We start from the raw sequence: 19054 nt of genomic DNA, 5'->3' as shown, positions 1-19054 counted from the left end.
AGCTAGCCAGTGGCAGATGCATCAGGGGTTACTAGGGGAAAAGTCCTGGGAGTCCCTGGTAGTCTGTCCAGTCTGTCCCTTCTCCTCCTTCTGGCCTTTGTTGCTCTGAGGAGATAACCGGAGGTAGCAGGCCTGGATCTGAGGGCTTCTTTTACAGGTAGCCTCTCCCTAGCCGGGGTCGGGGGTGGGGGTGGGGGTGGGGTGTTGAGGAGAGGTCTGTTGCCACCTCACCTTTCCCAGTGCTGGTCTTTGTTTTCCTCACTAGGCCGCTGGAGATCCAGAGAACAAGTGCACCATCTGCTGGACTTATCCAGAAGTTCCAGCTGCACCTAGCTGAGAAGCAGACAGCGATTTCCTGTTTGGATTTTAGGCCTCTATAGAGGCTTTTGAGTCACCTCTGAAGAGGGTACACCTCTTGACCAGTGACATCTTTCCTGAAATTAATCCCAGAGACAGGCTATCACTTTAGCTTGCACCTCAGTACCGACAGGAGCTGCCAATCATCTGAGTACTCAGGTTGTAGGATGAGGGGTCTGGGGAGGGAGGAAAGCACACAGACCATTCATGTCTGGCATGACTCAGAAACAATGTAGAAGATCAGGCCTAGGAGAAAGCCCACTGGGGCCTTTCCCAGGCATTCAGGGCCAGCAAACTGTCTCCTTGGAGATTAGGGTCCTCTGGCCCTTCCTTTTACTACTGTTAGCATTTTTTTTTTCTTCCTCAACACTGTTGGGGGGGGTGGTGGCAATTAAACCATAGAAATGTGAGCACCAAACAAGATAGGAAGTTGTATAAAGGTCTATAGTATGCAGTTAAGAATGTTCAGGGACTGTCAGGATTTCAAAGTCAGTGGATACAGGCTCAGAACAGTTTAATGGCTTGAAAATCTTCAAAGTGCTAGATGGCCAACAGCTTCTAGATGAGAACATAAGGAATTGGAGAGGTTGCTCAGTGGTTAAGAGCACAGGCTGCTCTTCCAGAGGACATGTGTCCAATTCCCAGCACCCACATGGCAGCTCACAACTGTCTGTAATACCAGAATCTGACACCCTCATACATGAAGACAAAGCACCAATGTAAATAAAATAAAACTAAGTAGATCATTTTAAAACACACACACACACACACACACACACACACACACACACACCACACCACACCACACCCTCATCCAGCGGCATGGATAGACACAGTAAGAGGAATGGGGCTCAACCTCTGGGGTCTGGGTGGTCTGAAGCGGCGAGCTCTGAGTGCCAGGCAAGCAGGTCTCATCTCTGCTGACTCACTGTCAGAGCCCAGGGGCTCTGTTGATCCTGGCAGGGAAAGGCAGGTGGCCTTCTGGAGCGAGGCACATCTACAGTAAAGTCTCAATGCCAGATACATTGATCAGGAGGACTAAGCTGCTCGCCTCTGTGCTGTGCAAGTGAAATGTGGTGACCAGCCAGGAGCACTGTCACCCCAGAGATTGATTGGTACCCTTTGATGGACAGAGTCTACATCCCAGACCTTCCTGCACCCAGGGGAAGGGGCTTACACAGAGCTGCTCATCATTCAGAGTGGTACCAGGAAACCATACAGTCATCAAGTCAAGAGCCTCCTTAGAGATCAATGGGGAAGCAAGAGGTTCTTCTAAAAGAAGAGATTGTGTTGACCCAGCCATAAATATAGTACAAGAAAACAGTCTACCCCTGCAAACAAAGCAACAGCAACACAATCAGGTCCCTTACACAAGCAGGTTATGCAAGGGCACCAACATTTGCCGACTTTTCCAGGTAAGCTCAGTGTGACCTCACGGCAGTGTCATTGCATTCAAACAGAATCGCCTGTCTCCCAGACGCCCATACAGGGCTCCTTGTATTAAGTTAAGACTGAAAATGGGGGTTGGGGGAGATTGGAACCTGAGAAACAGGAATGTGAGGTCTCTGCAGGTTAAGGGAGCAGGAAGGAAAAGAGGAATGAATTCCTGTCAAGGCTGAATCCTACTTGAGAACAGCAAGGGACTGTCAACATGAAGTAGTGGGCTGGGGACAGCGGTCCATGACCTGCTGTGGGATGAAAACCATGAAATAGTCTGTTCCTACAGACAGGATCAATAGTCTCTCTTCAAGTGTGACCCCAAAGAGTCCATGTCTACAATTTTAAGAACAGCCCTACTGCTCCTTATTTTGTACCCCTATACTCACAGCTTAGCGCAGCTCTTCCGCCTTGTTAGAGAAGTTCCTCTGTGCAGTAGAGAGTGGTTAGTGCAGAATTCACAAGTGGCCAAAGTGCAGTGCTTGTGGCATTCTCAGCTTAAGTAGGACATCTGTATTACATCCCCACTGTCAAGGCTCAGAGACCACTGCAGAGTAGACAGAAGACTTTAAGAGCCAAAGGTCAGAGGGGACCAGACTCAAAGTCTCTTCTGGACATGACAGGACTCTGTAATCGATGAACTCCTAACAGCTATGGTTGCCTGGACAAGATCAGCCCAGTCACCAATCCAGACTAGAGGGGTTTGGGGGTCATAATCTCCCACTCCTAGAGATTTTGACAATTAACAGCTTCTGGGAAAGGACGAGTCCATGTTAGGGGCGTGGCCCCATTAAGTCAACCATTTACCAAGAAATGGCCCTACATCCCTAAGTGTACAGACAGCACACATTTGACTTAATGGGTTATCGTTTAAAACAAAAATCAAAAGAGGAGGGCACAAAGTTGGGAGAGGATGGTGAGGTGGGGGGTGGGAAAGGGGTATAAATATGATCAAGATGCATTGTATGAAATTCTCAAAGAATTAATAAAAAGACTTTTTTAGATCGGGTTGCTCACCATGAAAAGCTCAGAGGTTTTGTCCTGACTTCCCAGTATCTCACTGGGTAGCCAGAGGTTAGATTTCCTATCTTTCCTGCAGATTCAGATTTTCCAAACCAAGCCAGTTAAAAGGTTTTCATCTCTTGCAGTCCTGTATCTCAGAGAGCGAGCTGAAGAAACCTGGCCCCACATCCTAATGAGGCCATATACCAGCAGGTGACTGAACCTCTGTGAGCTAGCTGTCTCATCCATAACAGGAGGGACACAGCATCCGTCCTCATACCAAGCCCATTGGGTAGACAGTGCAACGGGTACCCAGATCGTCCTACTGCTGTTCCTATTAATAGTCAAAGCTAATGTTATTGAGCCTATTAGCTGTCCCAGTGCTAAGTGCTTTCAGGTGTGTTATACTATTTAATCTTCACAGTCTTATGAGGAAGATCCAATTATGTGTCTACTTAATTAAAAAAGGAAGGGAAGGAGGGTTGGGCAGAAATTGATCCTTAGAGGTCAAGCACATCCCTGTCAAGAAGCAGGGCTATCTTCCCAGCCTGGCTGCCTGGCTGCCAAACCTCTATTCTTCGCCTCTACACACACACGAGAGCGCGTGCGCGCGCGTGCGCGCACACACACACACACACACACACACACACACACACACACACACACACACACACACACACACACCCCTCTCTCAGGCTGCACTGTGCTACTGTGGAGATACTGAAGGAGGAAAAGTTTCCAGACATGGGGTCCTATGATATGAGAGGCACATAAGAGAAATGATCTTGTGTGGCTAATCTCTGAGGAGTGCTTCCACTGACTGTTAGCTGTTTTTCTGTTTCACACTATAGACAACAGCAGAGAGTTGAGGTCCACATTCCTTGTATCACCTCACACCATACAGCCGTGAGCTTCACTTGCAATTAAGATGTTAAGATCATTTACCCAAGTGAGAAGTAGAGAGGGCTGAAGACAGAAACTCAAGTAAAGAACCACAACCAGAATCATCACTGTTATTTATTTCCAACTCTTCTTACTTCCTAGCGCAGGAATAGTGGCCAGTGGTGTGTTCCAGCTTTCTGCATTGGAGCTGTGGCCCAGCAGGGCTGCAAGCTCAGAGAGGGGTCTTAGGGGATCGTTATGTGTCTGCTGACGTCTGTGATGGGGAAGCAGGCACTGCTGGCATCATCCCCAATTCCCTCATGTATTCTGGGCTGGAAACGAGCTCATGTGAGCTGGAGGTAAATCATTAGGTGAGTGCCCAGCACCGGCCTGAGTTCTCTATAGCAGTGCACAGGCGGCTGATGAAGAACCTGCTCCTTTGCATGGCCGAAGGCGGTTTACCTCCACACAGGGCCTTCTCAGAGATGGAGGCTTTGCTCATCTTCAGGAAAAACAAAAGGAGGAAGAGAAGAGAGGAGCCGTGGGCATGGGCATGGGTATGGCCGCTTCCTTTCCTCCACTGTGCCTTCTGTGTAGCAGCAGCCCTTCCACCCCACTGTCTGCCACTGTCAGCCTCTGTGCCGGCAGCCACACCCTCCCAGGCCAATAGCTGCTGGCCTTACTTATTAGCTACAGCAGAGAGCTGGTCCCGAATGCGACCCAGCCCATCTAACATGGTGTCCAGCGTTTCTTTGCTCAGCTCCACGGTCACAGCCGAGATAGAGGGTTTCTCTCCACACAGACTAGGGTCCTCCTGGATCTGCAAGAAGAACACGGCCCAGAAAGTCAAAGCTGCCTGTCTGTTTCTCCCTGGAAGTGAACCCTACCCCGTTCTATGGGCTCTTAAGAGGCTGCTACTGAGTGCAGCAGAGAATCCTGGCCTTTCCTTCTTTAGCAGCAGGTAGTGAAGGAGATACTCCAACGGCATGGTCACTTCCCCTTTACATGCTCTGGGTGAGCGGAGGCTCACTGACCTCTCCGACACAGGGTCTCAGTGCTCAAGTGAGAAAACACTACCTGTACATACCACACTTTGACAAGAGGGCTCCATGGCATGCATAAAGCAATTGGACACAGGAAAGAAAATTTCCACATATACCTATGTGGTCTTAAAGAGGAAATGAAATGTTACTATATTTTGAAAGGTCTTCGTCTTCGACAGATGTTGAGTTACTGGGTGCCTGGGAAAGTGGCTACAGCATCGCACCCTTCTAATTTTAGCTACCGAAATCCTACAAAATGGGCCTAGGCCCTTATGAAGTTCGGAAAAGAACGATAAGGTGAAGAGAGGGGGGCAGGGCATGTGACTACGGAGGAGGTGCTGGCCACTCAGCTGCCATCTGCGGCTTGGGCTGTGCTGCAGCAGGGATGGCCCAAGTCGACTGGACAGGAACTAGTGAGAGTCTGTGTACCTGAGGAGTCGGGGGCTATGTGACATCTGCGTGTGTAACCCTGCTTAAAGAAGGACACCGCAGACAGCGGCACGTCATCTGAAAAACGTATCTGCGCCCATTCTCACGAAACTTCTGCTTTTAGGAACTACTTTATTATGACCATGCTAAGTCAAGACGGTCCTACGGATGTGACATGTGAATGAGCACCACATTTGGGAGGGGACATTATTATTGTTACTGTTATTTACTCTGCTGGTGTTTTAGATGACTGGGGTGGGAGAAGGCCAACTCACTGTCACTCCCCCTTGTCTCCTGAGGAGTTGACACGGGGTGTGTATACCTTCATCTGGAGCAGGCAGGTGGGGACGGCCATGCGGCTGATGCTGTCAGACGAGGTTTTGATATCCACTCTCCAGTCCAGGTCCACTAGGCGTGGCAGAGAGACTGTGGAGGGGACAGCTGTGGTCAGAGCTTATATACTACCTGTCTCTTCCAAGCTTTCATCCAATGACAGGCGGCTGGAAGGAATGTATACACACAACATGCTCCATGACAAGCAAGTCTCAGGAAGAGACAGGGAGGACCTAAGACCTACAAGTTGTGTGCCTTACACACGGCTTGGTGCCACCTGTCCTTAGCACGGATTCCCAGTGGGCACATCTTCAGGCGCTCCCACTCCAGGAGTTGGGACAGAATGACAAGTGACCACAAGGTCGTAGAGGAAGGGCAACTTCAGCAATGGTGCCAGAGACTTTGTTTTCTAGAAGCAAGCCCCGCACTTGTCTAACCCAGAGCCTGCTTCCTCATCTGGAAGCCTGGACTGCAGGGTTGGTGGAAAGGCTGGGTGAGTCTGCGCTGGCTCAAAGTGAGTGCAAGGGCAGTCACTTGGCCTGCTCTACACAACCTTCTGGAGGACCTTCAGCGACCATCTTTCCTCTCTGCAAGTCCAACTCATACATGTAGTTCTCATTACTATTCATTGTACATGGTAGTGTGTTACTAATGTAACTGTTGTAAACATGTCTACTGAGCACACACCACCTGATACCCACTTCTTTCTTTCTCCTCCTCCCCTTCCCATTGGCCTGCTCTGCTCCCTCTTAACCAACATTTACATTAAGTACTTCACTTTCTACTTGGGTGTTTCTGTATTCTTTAGCAACCTGCTCCTATCATAACATTAGTAGTAGTAGTAGTAGTAGTAGTAGTAGTAGTAGTAGTAGTAGTAGTAATAGTGGTGAAATAATGTGAAATTTAAAAGGTACAGCACGGAACTAGGATAATTCTCTTTGATCTGCAGTTAAGTTCTTGGCTGGAGGACTCAGCTGGCCCTGGGGAGCAGGGTAGGGAGAGGCAGTACTCACTCTGGTTTGCTTGGGCTTCAGTTCTCCAAGTCGATCTGTTTAAAAAGGAAAAGATGGGGAAGAAACAATGGGGGAGCAATGAGGGTCCCCAGCTTGTGGCCTCTTACCAGAAAACTCTCCCTTCAGAGGCAGTTTTTCATTGTTTTGAAAAGTTAGGTGATGGATAGCTTAGGGAAAGAAAACCCACAAACATAAAGGCATAAAACAGCAGAGGCCCTAAGACAGGACCCAGCTCAGTCTGTGGGACCCAGCTGGTCAACAAACAGAGCTAAGAGCTGCAAGCTGCTCTCTGACCTCCATGCCACTACAGCATGCCCTGCAGCCCTCCAAATAAAGAAATGTAATAAAACAATGCTAGAGAAAAATAGAACGCTTAATGTGTTGCAAGCTTCTTGTGCTATTAGTCTCAAAGACAAAACAAAAAAGTCACTTCACTCTCCCTTCCCTGAGCACCTACTGTGAGGACTGCATCTTATGTAAACACACCCACAAGTAGTGTCGGAGTGAGGTGCCATGGAGTCAGAGTAAAATGTGGTCATGTGTGAGAGTTCCTAAATAAACAACAAAGTCCTTGGTCAAGAACTATTACCAGTTTCTGCTGCTGGACCCCTTCAAGCTGGACCCCTAGACAACAATCACTTCTACTTAAGATTCATGTTGAAAAGCATTTTCCCAGCTCAGAAGATATAGACAATTCACAAGAGAAACAAAAAATGACCAGTAAGCACAGGAAAAAGACATTCAACATTTCTAATACCATTTTTAAAACTTAAAAGCTAAAATGAGAAACCGTCTCCATTCACAGAACTGGGAAAAGGAAAGAAACCTCAGTGCTTCGAGGCCAGGTTTGGTGGTGCATGCCTATAATCACAGCAGCAGCCACAAGGGCTCCACATGCCAGGCTAGCCTGGGCTACACTGGGAGACCTAGTCTCACACAAACAAAACCAAAAAATAAACAACAACAACAACAACAACAACAGACCATGTTGGAACAACATTTTTGGAGGCAACTGGACAATGTAAGGCAAAACTAGGAACCAGTATGTACATGACCTTTAAGCCAGTAAGTGAATAACTGAATATGTAACAACAACAACAAAAAAAAAAGGTTTTACCTACCACAAATTATTTTTGGGAGAAACTGCCAATATCTTAAATGGCTCACCTTAAGGAATTTAAAAATGACACAGAATTCCTCCATGGACTAGAATATACTTTACATTTAACTATTAAATTTTAATACTGTTTGCTGAAAATAAGTAAGTTCTAAAATGGCAAGGTTCTGTCTGTGTGTTAAAAACAAAACCTAAGGATCAGCTTCTCCACATATACGCAGGAGAAACAGCCAGGAGTGGGAGCTCATGCCTGTAAGCCCAGCACTTGGGAAGTGGAGGTAGAAGAAGCCTGAGTTCAGTGTTATCCTTGGCCAGAAAGGGAGTTCAAGGCCAGCCTCAGCTACATGAGACCCTTCCTCAAATAACAGAACTAAGTAAAGAGATGAAGAGCCTTCCATTAAAGAGTGGATGCCACTAACCTCTGGGTGTGGGGTTCCAGGGCCATACGTATGTGCTCTCAGCATTCATCATACACAGTGTGCACTCTCAACCACAAACTCACATTATTTCTACAACAGTAATAACGAGAATTGTGAAAGTTTGAAGGGACTCTCAAAAACACCCACTTACATGTGCTCCAGGATGATTTTTGTCAGCAGGTTTTTGAGGTTCTGGTGGAAATTTTCCGGAAAGAGAGCCAGAATCGCCTCAGCAGAGGACAGGTCACGGAAGGCCACCAGCCTAGTGAAGTGGTGCAGAGCCTGGAGCAGCTGTGGGACAGAAGGGGCAGCCCCGCAGCTGAAGGGCAGGAGCAGGGGGGTAGGGTGGAGCTCTGCACACTCATCCCGGGGGGGGGGGGGCGGGACATGACCACAGTCACGTGAATGGGTTCACTGCAGTGTGGGGGCCGCTGTAGCACATACTGACACCCAATTTGACTCTGCTAGTTCACTGGTCCTTTTAGAAGACAGAGATAGCTCCCTGACATAGGAAGCCATCAGCTCGTCAGAAACTTGTTAGTTGTGGGCAAAGGGATAATGTATCTTTTTGTCTTCTGCAGCAGAACCTGACCTCCACTTAACTCTGTTATGCTGTTTCCCTGGTAACCTGAGAGAAGTGGAAAGCCAGCTAGGTTACTAGGCAACCCTGCAGTGGCCCAAAGCCTCTGGCCCAAGAGGACTGTGTAAACACTGGGGTGCACTTCCCTGAGTGAGGCTGCACCCTCCTTGGACCTGTGCTGATTGGGTTGTGAGGAGATACCGGTCCCTGGAGTGTGGGCTTCCATCTAGGGTGGAAGGCATCTCACGTCCTTATCCTTAAGCTGTCACCCAGAAGATCAAGGAGAAAGTTCCTGCCCAGTGGTGTGACTCCCTCTGTGAAGACGAGTCTTGGAGCCTGCCTCCATGTGTCTCCCACCTTATACCCTTGTAGGCACCGCACAGCAAGGCCAGGGCTTCCGCCAGCACTCTATCAGTGAGCTACACTCCCAGCAAACATCCCATGTCCTCGTAGATCTGCAGCAGAATGGAGCTTAGAGTTCACTGACGAACTTAACGATGCTTAGCTGAACCCAAAAAAGCTCTGTGGAGGTGACTTTTTTCCACTCTGCAGCTTTATCTGATAGCACGGAGGCTGTCTGACTATGAATGGACACAACCCAGAAGCAAAGAGAAGTGAAGCCTGCAGTGGTCGGGGTGGGAGTTGACGCTCAGCAGTGACCATCTCATCAGCATGCACGGTAATGGCCTTGTCTCCATTCTCCACAGTTCCCCACTCCTTCCTCTGTTTTTCTAGAATCACACACCTGTACCCAAAGTCCTGGCTTTATTTTAAGGATATCCAAACTATGTCTACGATCTTACTTCTGCCTTTTACTTTCCTATAGTTGATTTCCACGAAGAAAGCTCGACATTAAAGAAAACTAATGACAGTAATGGCACCATTTGGATAAAGATACCCAGCTAAGCATGTGCCTGGATGGACAAACCAGAAAACTTAGCTTGAGGCACTCTAGCCTCCTCTTAGCTGTCTGATGAAAATCATATGAGCTGAGCAGAAGATGTGCAGGGGCTGAGGGAAGAGAGGATTATGGGGAACACAGCATCCCTGAGGGAGGCTGATTGAGCCCAGCAGTGGGTACTCTCTAGCCACTCGGGCCTCAGGGCCTCAGCCGTTGGCCGTCCAGCTGACACTCATCAGTACCCCCACGTCACATGCTGTGCAGAAAGGTCACAGAAGGCCGGTTTTTTACACACTCCTAGGCAATACGTCTGAAATGAACGACACCTAGAACTCTGGTTATATTTCTCATAAGGAGGCTTATGTGTCATAAGGAAAGGCTCAAAGTCAAAGGCCTCAGAGTTCATTAATATTTTCAAAAATCTGTCTGCAGTTTGCCACAGTGTCAACAGATGTGTAAGGAGAAAAGGTCTTTGGACGTTCGCCCGATGGGGAGTGAAGAAAGGGGTTAGCAAGTGGTCAGGGCTGCGGCTCAGGGCTCTTCTCGCCACACTTACTTGCTCTGCCTCCTCCTGGGTCACAGACAAGCTGGAACATGTGTTATCCAGGAGTGTTTTTGAGTGAAGGGCTGAACTGGAGAAGCTTTCTTGGCACAGCTGTCTGACGACATCTTTTGAGGAGGCCTGGGAGTTAATTTACAGGCGGTAAGCACACAGTTATAGTCTGCAAACATTTGTGTTGGTTACTTTATGACACTTTTGAGAGTTTCTTAATGCTGACAGCCTACAGGAAGGGCACTTGTGTTTCTGGGAAGATGGATGAGCCTTTCCATATCCTTCCTGTTGACATCAGCCAATATCCCTGGGCACTTCTGGAAAACAAACCTGACTGTGCATGGGGGGAGACAACCCTGACTTGCTAGCATAAGGACCAGGGAAGAAGATGGGTACTGAGGTTCTTGGGTGCCTCACTGATCCCAGACCTTGCCCTAGAGGGGCAGCCTCCTCAGACACAAAACTTTTAGACAATAACTACTCTACTTCAGCCCAAACCAACGATCACATACGAAACTATGGACACACATCATGAGGACCAGCAGTGGCTGAGAGGAAGCGCCTCTGAGCAGCAAGCCCGGTGATGCAATGGCACAGCATCCCAAACAACTCTGCAAGGGCGGTGCCCAGGAAGGATGGACAGGGAGCTGGGATCTGCAATCCTACCGGCCTGTAACAAGTCACACTATTCTAGGAATCTGGACTTCCACTTCCAGTGGAATTCATGAGGTAGCATTCTGGTTTCTCTTACTGTGATAAAGACTGACCAAAACCAACATGGGGAGGGAAATGTTAATTTGGCTTACAGGTTATAGTCCACAGTCAGTGGGAAGCCAAGGCAGGAACCTGGAAGAAGAAACTGAAGCAAGGCCACAGAGGAGCAAGGCTTACTGGCTTGCTCAGCCTGCTTTCTGATTTCTTACATAACTTCACAACCAAGTGCCCAGGAGTGGTACCAAGTCTCAGGGGGCAGGCCCTCCCACATCAGTCATCAATCAAGAGAATGTCCTACAGTCTTGCCTACAGGCCAATCGGATAGAGGCATTTTCTCAATTGGGGTTCAGTCTTTCGAGATGACTCTATTTAGTTTGTGCTTGTGTCAAGGTGACAAGACACCCCTACTCTCTATCTTAGCAGTGTTGGAAAAAGCCAGCTAAAACAAGATTTAAGCATTACACATAGTCTCAGAATGCAACCAGAACATGCCCAGGTTCTAATAGAAATCACTGTGTGACCAGGAGCCAGGAAGCTCTTAAGAATAGTGAAGGGGGAGGGGCAGACGCCACAGGAGGCTAAAGACGATCACAAGCTGCAGGTCATCTTGAGCTATGCGACGTCACGAACGACAACGCTAAAATATCTGACCAATGTCTTCATACAGCTATGATTGCAATCTCCAGTAATTAAAAAACATGCCTGAAACAAATAAAAAGACTGCCAAAAATAGAAGGCAATGATAATAAAATGGAAGCCACCAGAGACACAGCCAAACTCTCAGAAGACAAATGCAGGGAGGACTCAGATATGGAAGACAACCATTGTATGAAATTACCCAGTCTGAGCAGAGGAAAACCTAATCCACACGGCATGGGGGCCTGCAGGGCTCCACCAAAGATCTAACAAATGTACCACCGAGGCATGCAGGGAGATAAACGAGGAAGTAGCAGTTAGACAGGCAGACACATGATAGATAACATTTAAGAAAACAGAAGAACACATCATTAAACTTTCTAAGTTTAACCACAGACTTAAAGGTAAATATTTCAAGAACCTAAGTGAACCCTAAAGAGTATAGTTTAAAAACTTCATACCTAGACACACCAGAAACTTAAAAAAGAAAAAAAAAAGACAAAAAAATATAAGCATTACAAGAAACAGAGTAACAGTGGCTTTCATGTGGAAACTTGAGAGGCAAGGAAGTATAATTCTCAGATGCAGCCTCAACTGTCAACCTAGAACTCCCAGCTCATAAAGTGTCCATCAGGAATTAGAGAAAACCAAGACAGTTGCCAGAAGATCTGCGGTGAAGGAGGACTATGACGGGAAAGGAATGGCAGAAGTGTGGGGAGGCACAGTGACCTGAAACCACCTTGGGTCACCACTGCATACTGCCCCTGAGCAAGCCTGACCTTTCCCCCATCTTTCCCAGCATCCCAGGGGCACAGAGAACCGTCACAGTGCACGTGAGCTTCACAAGCTGATCCTGGAACCATCAGCATCAACCTCTGACCATGGCAGTCAGTGCTTTTACAGATTTTCCTACACCACAAAACAGAAAAGAACAAGCAAAGACGTAAAACAAAATACATTTTCTATATTACATTTGAAGCATTAAGTAAAAATCATAATACTGTTTGGTAGAGCTTTAAGTATAATGGGGAAAAATATTTAATATGAATGTGTTATAAAAAGACTTCATCCTCAGATACAATGATGACATCAACAGACTTCGATAAACACGCAGTGTGACTGGAAAGGCTTGATTAAAAAGTGCATCAGACCCCCAGATAATACAGAATTCTGTGTGTGTGTGTGTGTGTGTATGTGTGTGGTGTATGTGTGTGCATGCATGTGAATGTGTTTGTGTGTATATGTGTTTGTGTGTCTGCGTGTGTGAATGTGTGTATGTCTGCGCATGTATGTGTGCACATGTGTATATGTGTGTGCCAGTGTGTACAGGAGTGTGTGTGAGTATATGTACACAAGGATGTTCATGTCCTGCTTCATCACTCTCCTCCTTGTTCCCTTGAGACAAGGTCTCTCACTGACGCTGGAGCTAGGCTGGCGGCCAGGAGCCTTGAGACCTCCTGGCCCTGACCTACAGTGGTCTCATTATAGTGGTCTCAGTAGTTCTGTGGCCATGCATAGCTTTTTAAGTGAGGGCTGGAGATTCAAACTCCGGTTCTCAGGCTTGTGTGGCAAGCACGCTTACCCATTTAGCCATCTTCCTAGCCTTCAAAGTAGAATTCTTTTTAAAATGTTCAAATAACCCATGGGAAAACAGAGAAATGTAAAAAAGAAAAAGACAATAAAGAATGAGCAGGAAAAAAAGAACAGATTTACGTCCTAACGTGGTAGCATTTATATTAAGTCTAACTGACTTCAATATTCTAATTAAAATAAAAAACTGGGCAGAGTGGATGAAAAACATTAAATACTAAATACAAGGCTCTCCTTTCAAGTATATGGGCAGGCTATAGGTAGATGGATGGATGAAGAATACCATCTAAACATTAACCAAGGGAAAGCAAGGATGGCCACACGGAAGCCCAGATAAAGCATGCTCTGCAAAAAGGAAACTATCGGAGTATATTATAAAATGCCTCAAGATTCTGTGCCCCAAGAAGGCAGCCAGAATGAGTATGTACCCAGGAAGGGAACCAACTGCAAACTGCGACAGAAATGTAAGGAGAAGCAGGTGACTTCCCAAACGCTATGGGCACAGCAACACCCTTCCTTCAGCAACTGATAGAACCAGCCAGATATGAAACAGGATACGGAAGAACTCAGCAGCACCATCCATCACTCTAATTGACATGCGTGCAACACTTCCCCGGTAAGAGGACAGGGGGAGTGAGTGAAACAAAGAGCTGGCAAGAATGACAAGCCAGACAGTGAAAGGCTAAGGGGAGCCTACACACAAACCCGACGGCTTCCACAAATGGACCAATTACTCAAACACAGCATCACGGTGCCCTCATATGAAACAGATATGTGACAGCTGTCACATTCAGGAAATTGAATCCACAACCTTAACTCAAAAAAAGAAATCTCTAGACCAAGACATTTTTCACTGAAGAATTCTAACAAACATCTCAAGATTAAAAATATCAACTCTATAAATCTCTTTTAGAGAACAGAGGAGAGGGTAACAGTTTCCGATGTATTTTATGGGTAAAATTACCTTAATATTCACACCAGACAGTTTGGATATTACAGATCAGCATCCTCTCATAAAAAGTTACACAGAAGAGCTTAGCAAAATATTAGCATATAGAAATGAGCAACATACAAAGAATATATAAAAGGGATTATACACTATGAGCAAACAGGATTTATTCTGGGAATCTAAATCTGGCTAAATATATGAAAATCTATATAACTAACAATTTTAACAGATCAAGGGAAGTGAGCACACATCTTAAAGCAAGAAAAAAATGTTTGCTAAACTTAAACATGAGGATTTTTTAAACCTAAACAAACAAACAAACAAACAAACAAACAACCCTCTCAACTAGGGAGATGGTTTGGCAAGCAAGGAAAGGTGAGTGCTGGAAAGCCTGAGGACATAAGTTTGATTCCTAGAACTTACAGGGTGGAAGGACAGAACCAACTCAAGTAGCGTTCTGGTCTTCACACATGCACCATGGTGCAAGCGCGCGCGCACACACACACACACACACACAAACCAAGAAATTTTTTTAAATACCCTAATTAGGGGGGCTAGAAAGATGGCCTTCAGTGGCACTGACTGCTATTCCAGAGGACCCAGGTTCAATTCCCAGCACCCACATGGTCACAACTGTCTGTAATTCCAAGATCTAACATCCTCACACAGACATGTATGCAAGCAGAACACCAATGGACATACAATAAAAATAATTACTTTAAAAACTACCCTAATTAGGAAACACATGTAATACAGCCAACCTACAGAATGCCATGGTTTGTGTCAGTACCTGGAGAGCGCTGGGTTTTGACACTGACTGCTGCCTGGCTCACAGGGCACTGAGGCACTGCTGCATGGCACTCCTAGCACCTTCCCTAGGTGCTGCAAGCCAGATGACCCAGATCCACTGCGTCATTCCGATCCACTGCTTTTATTTAGATATTGTTGTAAGGTAAAACCATCAAAAGTTCAACCATCTCAATTTGGGCTCTATCTGTCCAACTAATGGACATATAATTTAAAAAATGTCATCTGCAATTGGTCAAAGAATGACCCCTAGTACTTCTGTGCTATGACTCTACATTGCAGATCAAAGATCTCAGAGAAGATGGGATAAATATGGAGATACTTGACCAAGTTTATGTTCTGGGAGATTCAATATCGTAAGGAGGGCAATTTCTCCTCTAATTGGCACATATGTTCAACGCAATTCCTATCAAAAATCTAAGCAAGTTTGTCTTAGATATAGCCAACAACATTTAAAAATGTATAGTGAAAGGCAACGGACTTAGAGCAGCTAGCAAAGTTTGCATGCATGCATGTGCCTGTGAATGTGTTGGGAGATACATGTGCACATGTGTGTACACACATATAGAAGGAGAAGACAATCTCTCTGTGGTTCCTCAGGGCCCCATTCACCTTGCTCCTTGAAACAAGTTCTATCACTGGTCTAGACCAGCCAAACAGCCAAGGCTGCCTAGCCTGCCTAGACTGCCCCTGGGATCCCGCTGTCTTTGCCTCCCCAGCACTGGGATTACAAGTGCACACCATCATGATGGCTTTTTCACTTGCGGTCCAGGAATCACACCCACATCCCCATGCTTGCATAACACATGATTTACGGATTGAGCTACAGCCCAAGCCAAAGCAATTTTGAGAAAAAAAAAAACAATAAAGTAGGAAGAATTGATCTGATGTCAAGATTTATTTATTATATAGTTAGGACAATCAAGCCTGTGTACACACGGAGGGATAAGCACACAGAACAGGGCAACAGAGACCCCAAAACAAACCAACACAGATGTGTCCAAGGGATTCTTGAATTGCAGAAGCAATTCGGTGGAAGAAAAATCTTTTTCACAAACAGTCCTGAAACAATGTGACATTATAATAAGCACACTCAACCTACGTACCATGTATTTTATACAAAACTGGCTCAGTGTGGATCACAGGCTCAAATATACAAGACAGATACGGGGCTGGGGGCACAGCTCAGGGGTAAAGCGCTTGCTGCACAAGCCTGATGAAAACACACAAAAGCGGAAGCAGGGCTCATGCCTGAAATCCTAGGGCTCCTGTCTGAAAATAACAGGCAGAAGGAGAGTTCTGAGCAGTGAAGGATGAGAAAATCTCCAGCAAGACTGAAGGCAGAACTGACACCCAAGGTTGTGCTCTGACCACATGTATACACCCACAAACACATATGTAGACACACACAGAGCCAAGTAACACTTATCAGAATGATTCGGGTAGGATATACTGACAACCCAAAATGTTGACGCTGATACAAACATACATGTAAAGTAGTCAGGTACTCCGGAAAAGTTTGGAAATGTCTTTAAGTCATGTGACTTCCAAACGGCCTGGCGACTATTTCTGTAAAAGCTAGTACTAGAAATACTCTACATACTTTTCAACAGACCAATGAGCAAACAAATAGAACATACTTCAGAGTACTTCAGAGCAATGAAAAGGAAGCAATTGTGGATACGCACGATCCATATGATTCTCTAGAGAAGTGGTTTCTCAGCCTTCCTAATACTGCGACTCTTTAATACAGTTCCTCATGTTGTGGAGACCCCAACCATATCATTATTTTATTGCTACTTCATAGTAAATTTGCTACTGTTATAAATTGTGATGTAAATGTCTGATATTGCAGGATAACTGACATGCAACCACAAAGGGGTTGCGACCCACAGCCTGAGAACCACCGCTCTAGAGAATGAGGTTTAGTGAGGAAAACCAACCCACAAACGTCACCTACAGCAAGATTTACAAAGCTCTGGAAATGAAAACTCATGACAGAAGAATGCTGAAGTGTCAAGGAGGTCTGGAGGCTGACTGCAAATGAGCTCGGCTGCAAGACGTCAACTCAGGGGGTCTTACCCTGATAGACATGTCCTGGAGCTTGACTGGATCAATGTAAATACCCCAACTGTGATACTGTTCAGTAGACTTTCAGGAAGTTACCATTGGGCGACATGGGGCAAAAGGTAAACGGCATCTCTCTGCGCTATTTCTCACAACTACAGGAAACATTCTCGTTAGCTTTCAATAAAGCTTATTTAAACAATAGCGCAATGAAAGTGAGGTACAGCTACAGTCATGACTGGAAGCCAGGCGTGAACAAGGATATGAAGTGTTCCATTTTTGTGGAGGTCAGGAATTGAGTATTATACCGTGTCCAAAGCAATACAGTGATGGAAAGGCCCGTGGAGAAGTAACCATGGAGCTGCTGGGGGTACTGGTGTCTCAGTTTGTGATCTGGTGTTGGCTACGTGAGTGTGCAGTCACCCAGAGAAGCACTCATGATTTCTGCTTTCTCAGTATTTATGTTATATATTATGTTTTTGAAGGGCTTATCAAAGAAAACAAAATGTCCCAAGACAAGCAGGCATGGAGAAGGAACAACTCAAATCAACCACAATGAAGGGGGAAACTGATAATGAAAACTCTTGGTTTCTAGTCACAGTTCTGTTACACTAAGACACTTCATAGCTATTTCCTCAGCACATACTGGGTGCCAGGTGTTCTTGTTGGCACACTCGTGTGAACAACGAAGTCAAAGCGTTCAGGAGTGGACTGAGCAAACGCATACTAGAGAGATGTAGACTGGAGAGGGCATTATAGGTGTGGCTGATAATGATAGTGTCACGAGGATAATTTCTGATCGTCAACTGGAGAGGAAAGAAGAAAGGAAAACACAAAGAAACAGAAGTCAGGTTCCTCAGAAGAGAATACAAAGAGATCCATGGTGTTAGCTAGTAATAAGTTCTAAGAGGGAAAGCAAAGCCACCCTTCTACGGAGTAACTCAAACTTTACGACGTCCCTATAAGTACTAGAGTGACAAGAGGTAGAGAATTTCCTGGTAAAGCGTGCGTAAGCTGGAATTAAATAGGGAACTGGTGGCTGTCACCCAAATGCTCCAATCCGAAAAAACACTCCTGGTCACTAATTCTTGGGTGCATTTACATCGACTATCTGATTTTTACTTCCACCTTAATATCAGGGCGTGATTAATTTTGTTGCTCCAGCTTAAAAGCTCAGAAAGGCTGTGCGATTTTCTCAGGGTCACACAGACAAGCACTGGCGCGCGGGAAATAGGGTGGGAGTGGAACAGTGTTCCATGCCAGGGCCTGTTTGCTCCCAATTCTTGTTTTGCACCAAGTCCCAGATACTAAAGCTGTCGCTGCACGCATCCCCACCCCTTCAAGATACCTTCAGCAGGCTCTGGAGCGCCACGAAATGCTCTGATGTCAAGGCCGCCATCTTTCGGGAGTCATGTGATAGCAGGAGCAAGCGGAGCGTGCCGCGTGACCCCTAGCAGGACATTCTGGGAGTTGTAGTTCTTCACTGTGGCTGGCGGGAATGGCGAAGGAGTATTAGGGTATGCAGAGAACCAGGAAGTCTCACTCCTGCATAGCTAAACTCAAAGACCAGAGTGCCAAGATGCCGGGAGAACTCAGATATAGGATGATTTCCAGAGAACAACTTGCTGGACTGCCTAGGTCAGGGAAACTGGTTTTGCCTTTGCCCTTCTGGGTGGGCTCGTTGATCTAGGGAATGCACCTGCAGGCTTGGCAGGCACCTTGGCAACTTAGATGCCCAGAAGTGATAGGCCTACTCACCATCTGGATTTAAATGAAGCTGTGCCTATTTGAATTCTTGGAATTCACACACACACACATGTATGCTCACATGCCTGCAGTACACCCTAAAAACCACAATGCTTCAAGGCTTATAGTTTCTTTTCTGTTCGTGGAGAAGTAGGGGCTTGCCATTATAACTAGCCTTATCCAGACAGTCAAGCTATGTCACTTAGGGTTCTTAGTAACTTCCCCATGGTCCCAGAGAGATCCGGTTTGAAGAGCAGCTGATTAGGAAAGGGGTTAGAAAGGAGGAGGGCATGTGAAGATTTTACCTATCTCAGCACTGTGCACCTTGGTCTGCACTTTTTCTCTTGAGTCTCTTGCTCTGGGAATCAGTGTCAAGGGTCACATAGTAAGGAAGTGAAGCCTGCCAACAGCTCCTTCCTCAGAGGCAGACCTTCTGGCCTTCAGAGAGTCTGAAATTGGCAGTGACTGGGTCAAAGGCT

The 19054-nt window shown here is 46.3% G+C and overlaps 1 protein-coding gene across 5 annotated transcripts; it reads right to left on the bottom strand.

Moving 5' to 3' along the window:
- Window positions 1-3795: 3795 nt before the first annotated feature.
- On the bottom strand, window positions 3796-18240 carry Commd9 (COMM domain containing 9). 5 transcript variants are annotated; one of them, NM_001429953.1, is made up of 7 exons: window positions 18178-18240; window positions 10070-10195; window positions 8184-8323; window positions 6497-6531; window positions 5473-5576; window positions 4362-4498; window positions 3796-4180 (listed from the first exon to the last, which is right to left on the bottom strand). In NM_001429953.1, exons 1-7 carry the CDS (start codon window positions 18226-18228, stop codon window positions 4177-4179), a joined length of 597 nt encoding a protein of 198 aa, NP_001416882.1. In that variant the 5' UTR covers window positions 18229-18240; the 3' UTR covers window positions 3796-4176. The 5 variants fall into 5 exon arrangements, 4 of the variants coding, with proteins under 4 accessions (NP_001416882.1, NP_001416883.1, NP_001416881.1 ...); XR_015682747.1 differs by lacking the exon at window positions 6497-6531; NM_001429954.1 differs by lacking the exon at window positions 10070-10195.
- Between the last annotated feature and the right edge of the window lie 814 nt (window positions 18241-19054).

This window comes from Rattus norvegicus, chromosome 3 (assembly GCF_021556685.1).
Source record: "Rattus norvegicus strain SHRSP/BbbUtx chromosome 3, alternate assembly SHRSP_T2T, whole genome shotgun sequence".
Classification (NCBI taxonomy): domain Eukaryota; kingdom Metazoa; phylum Chordata; class Mammalia; order Rodentia; family Muridae; genus Rattus; species Rattus norvegicus.
This window is presented reverse-complemented; position numbering and strand designations above follow the sequence as displayed.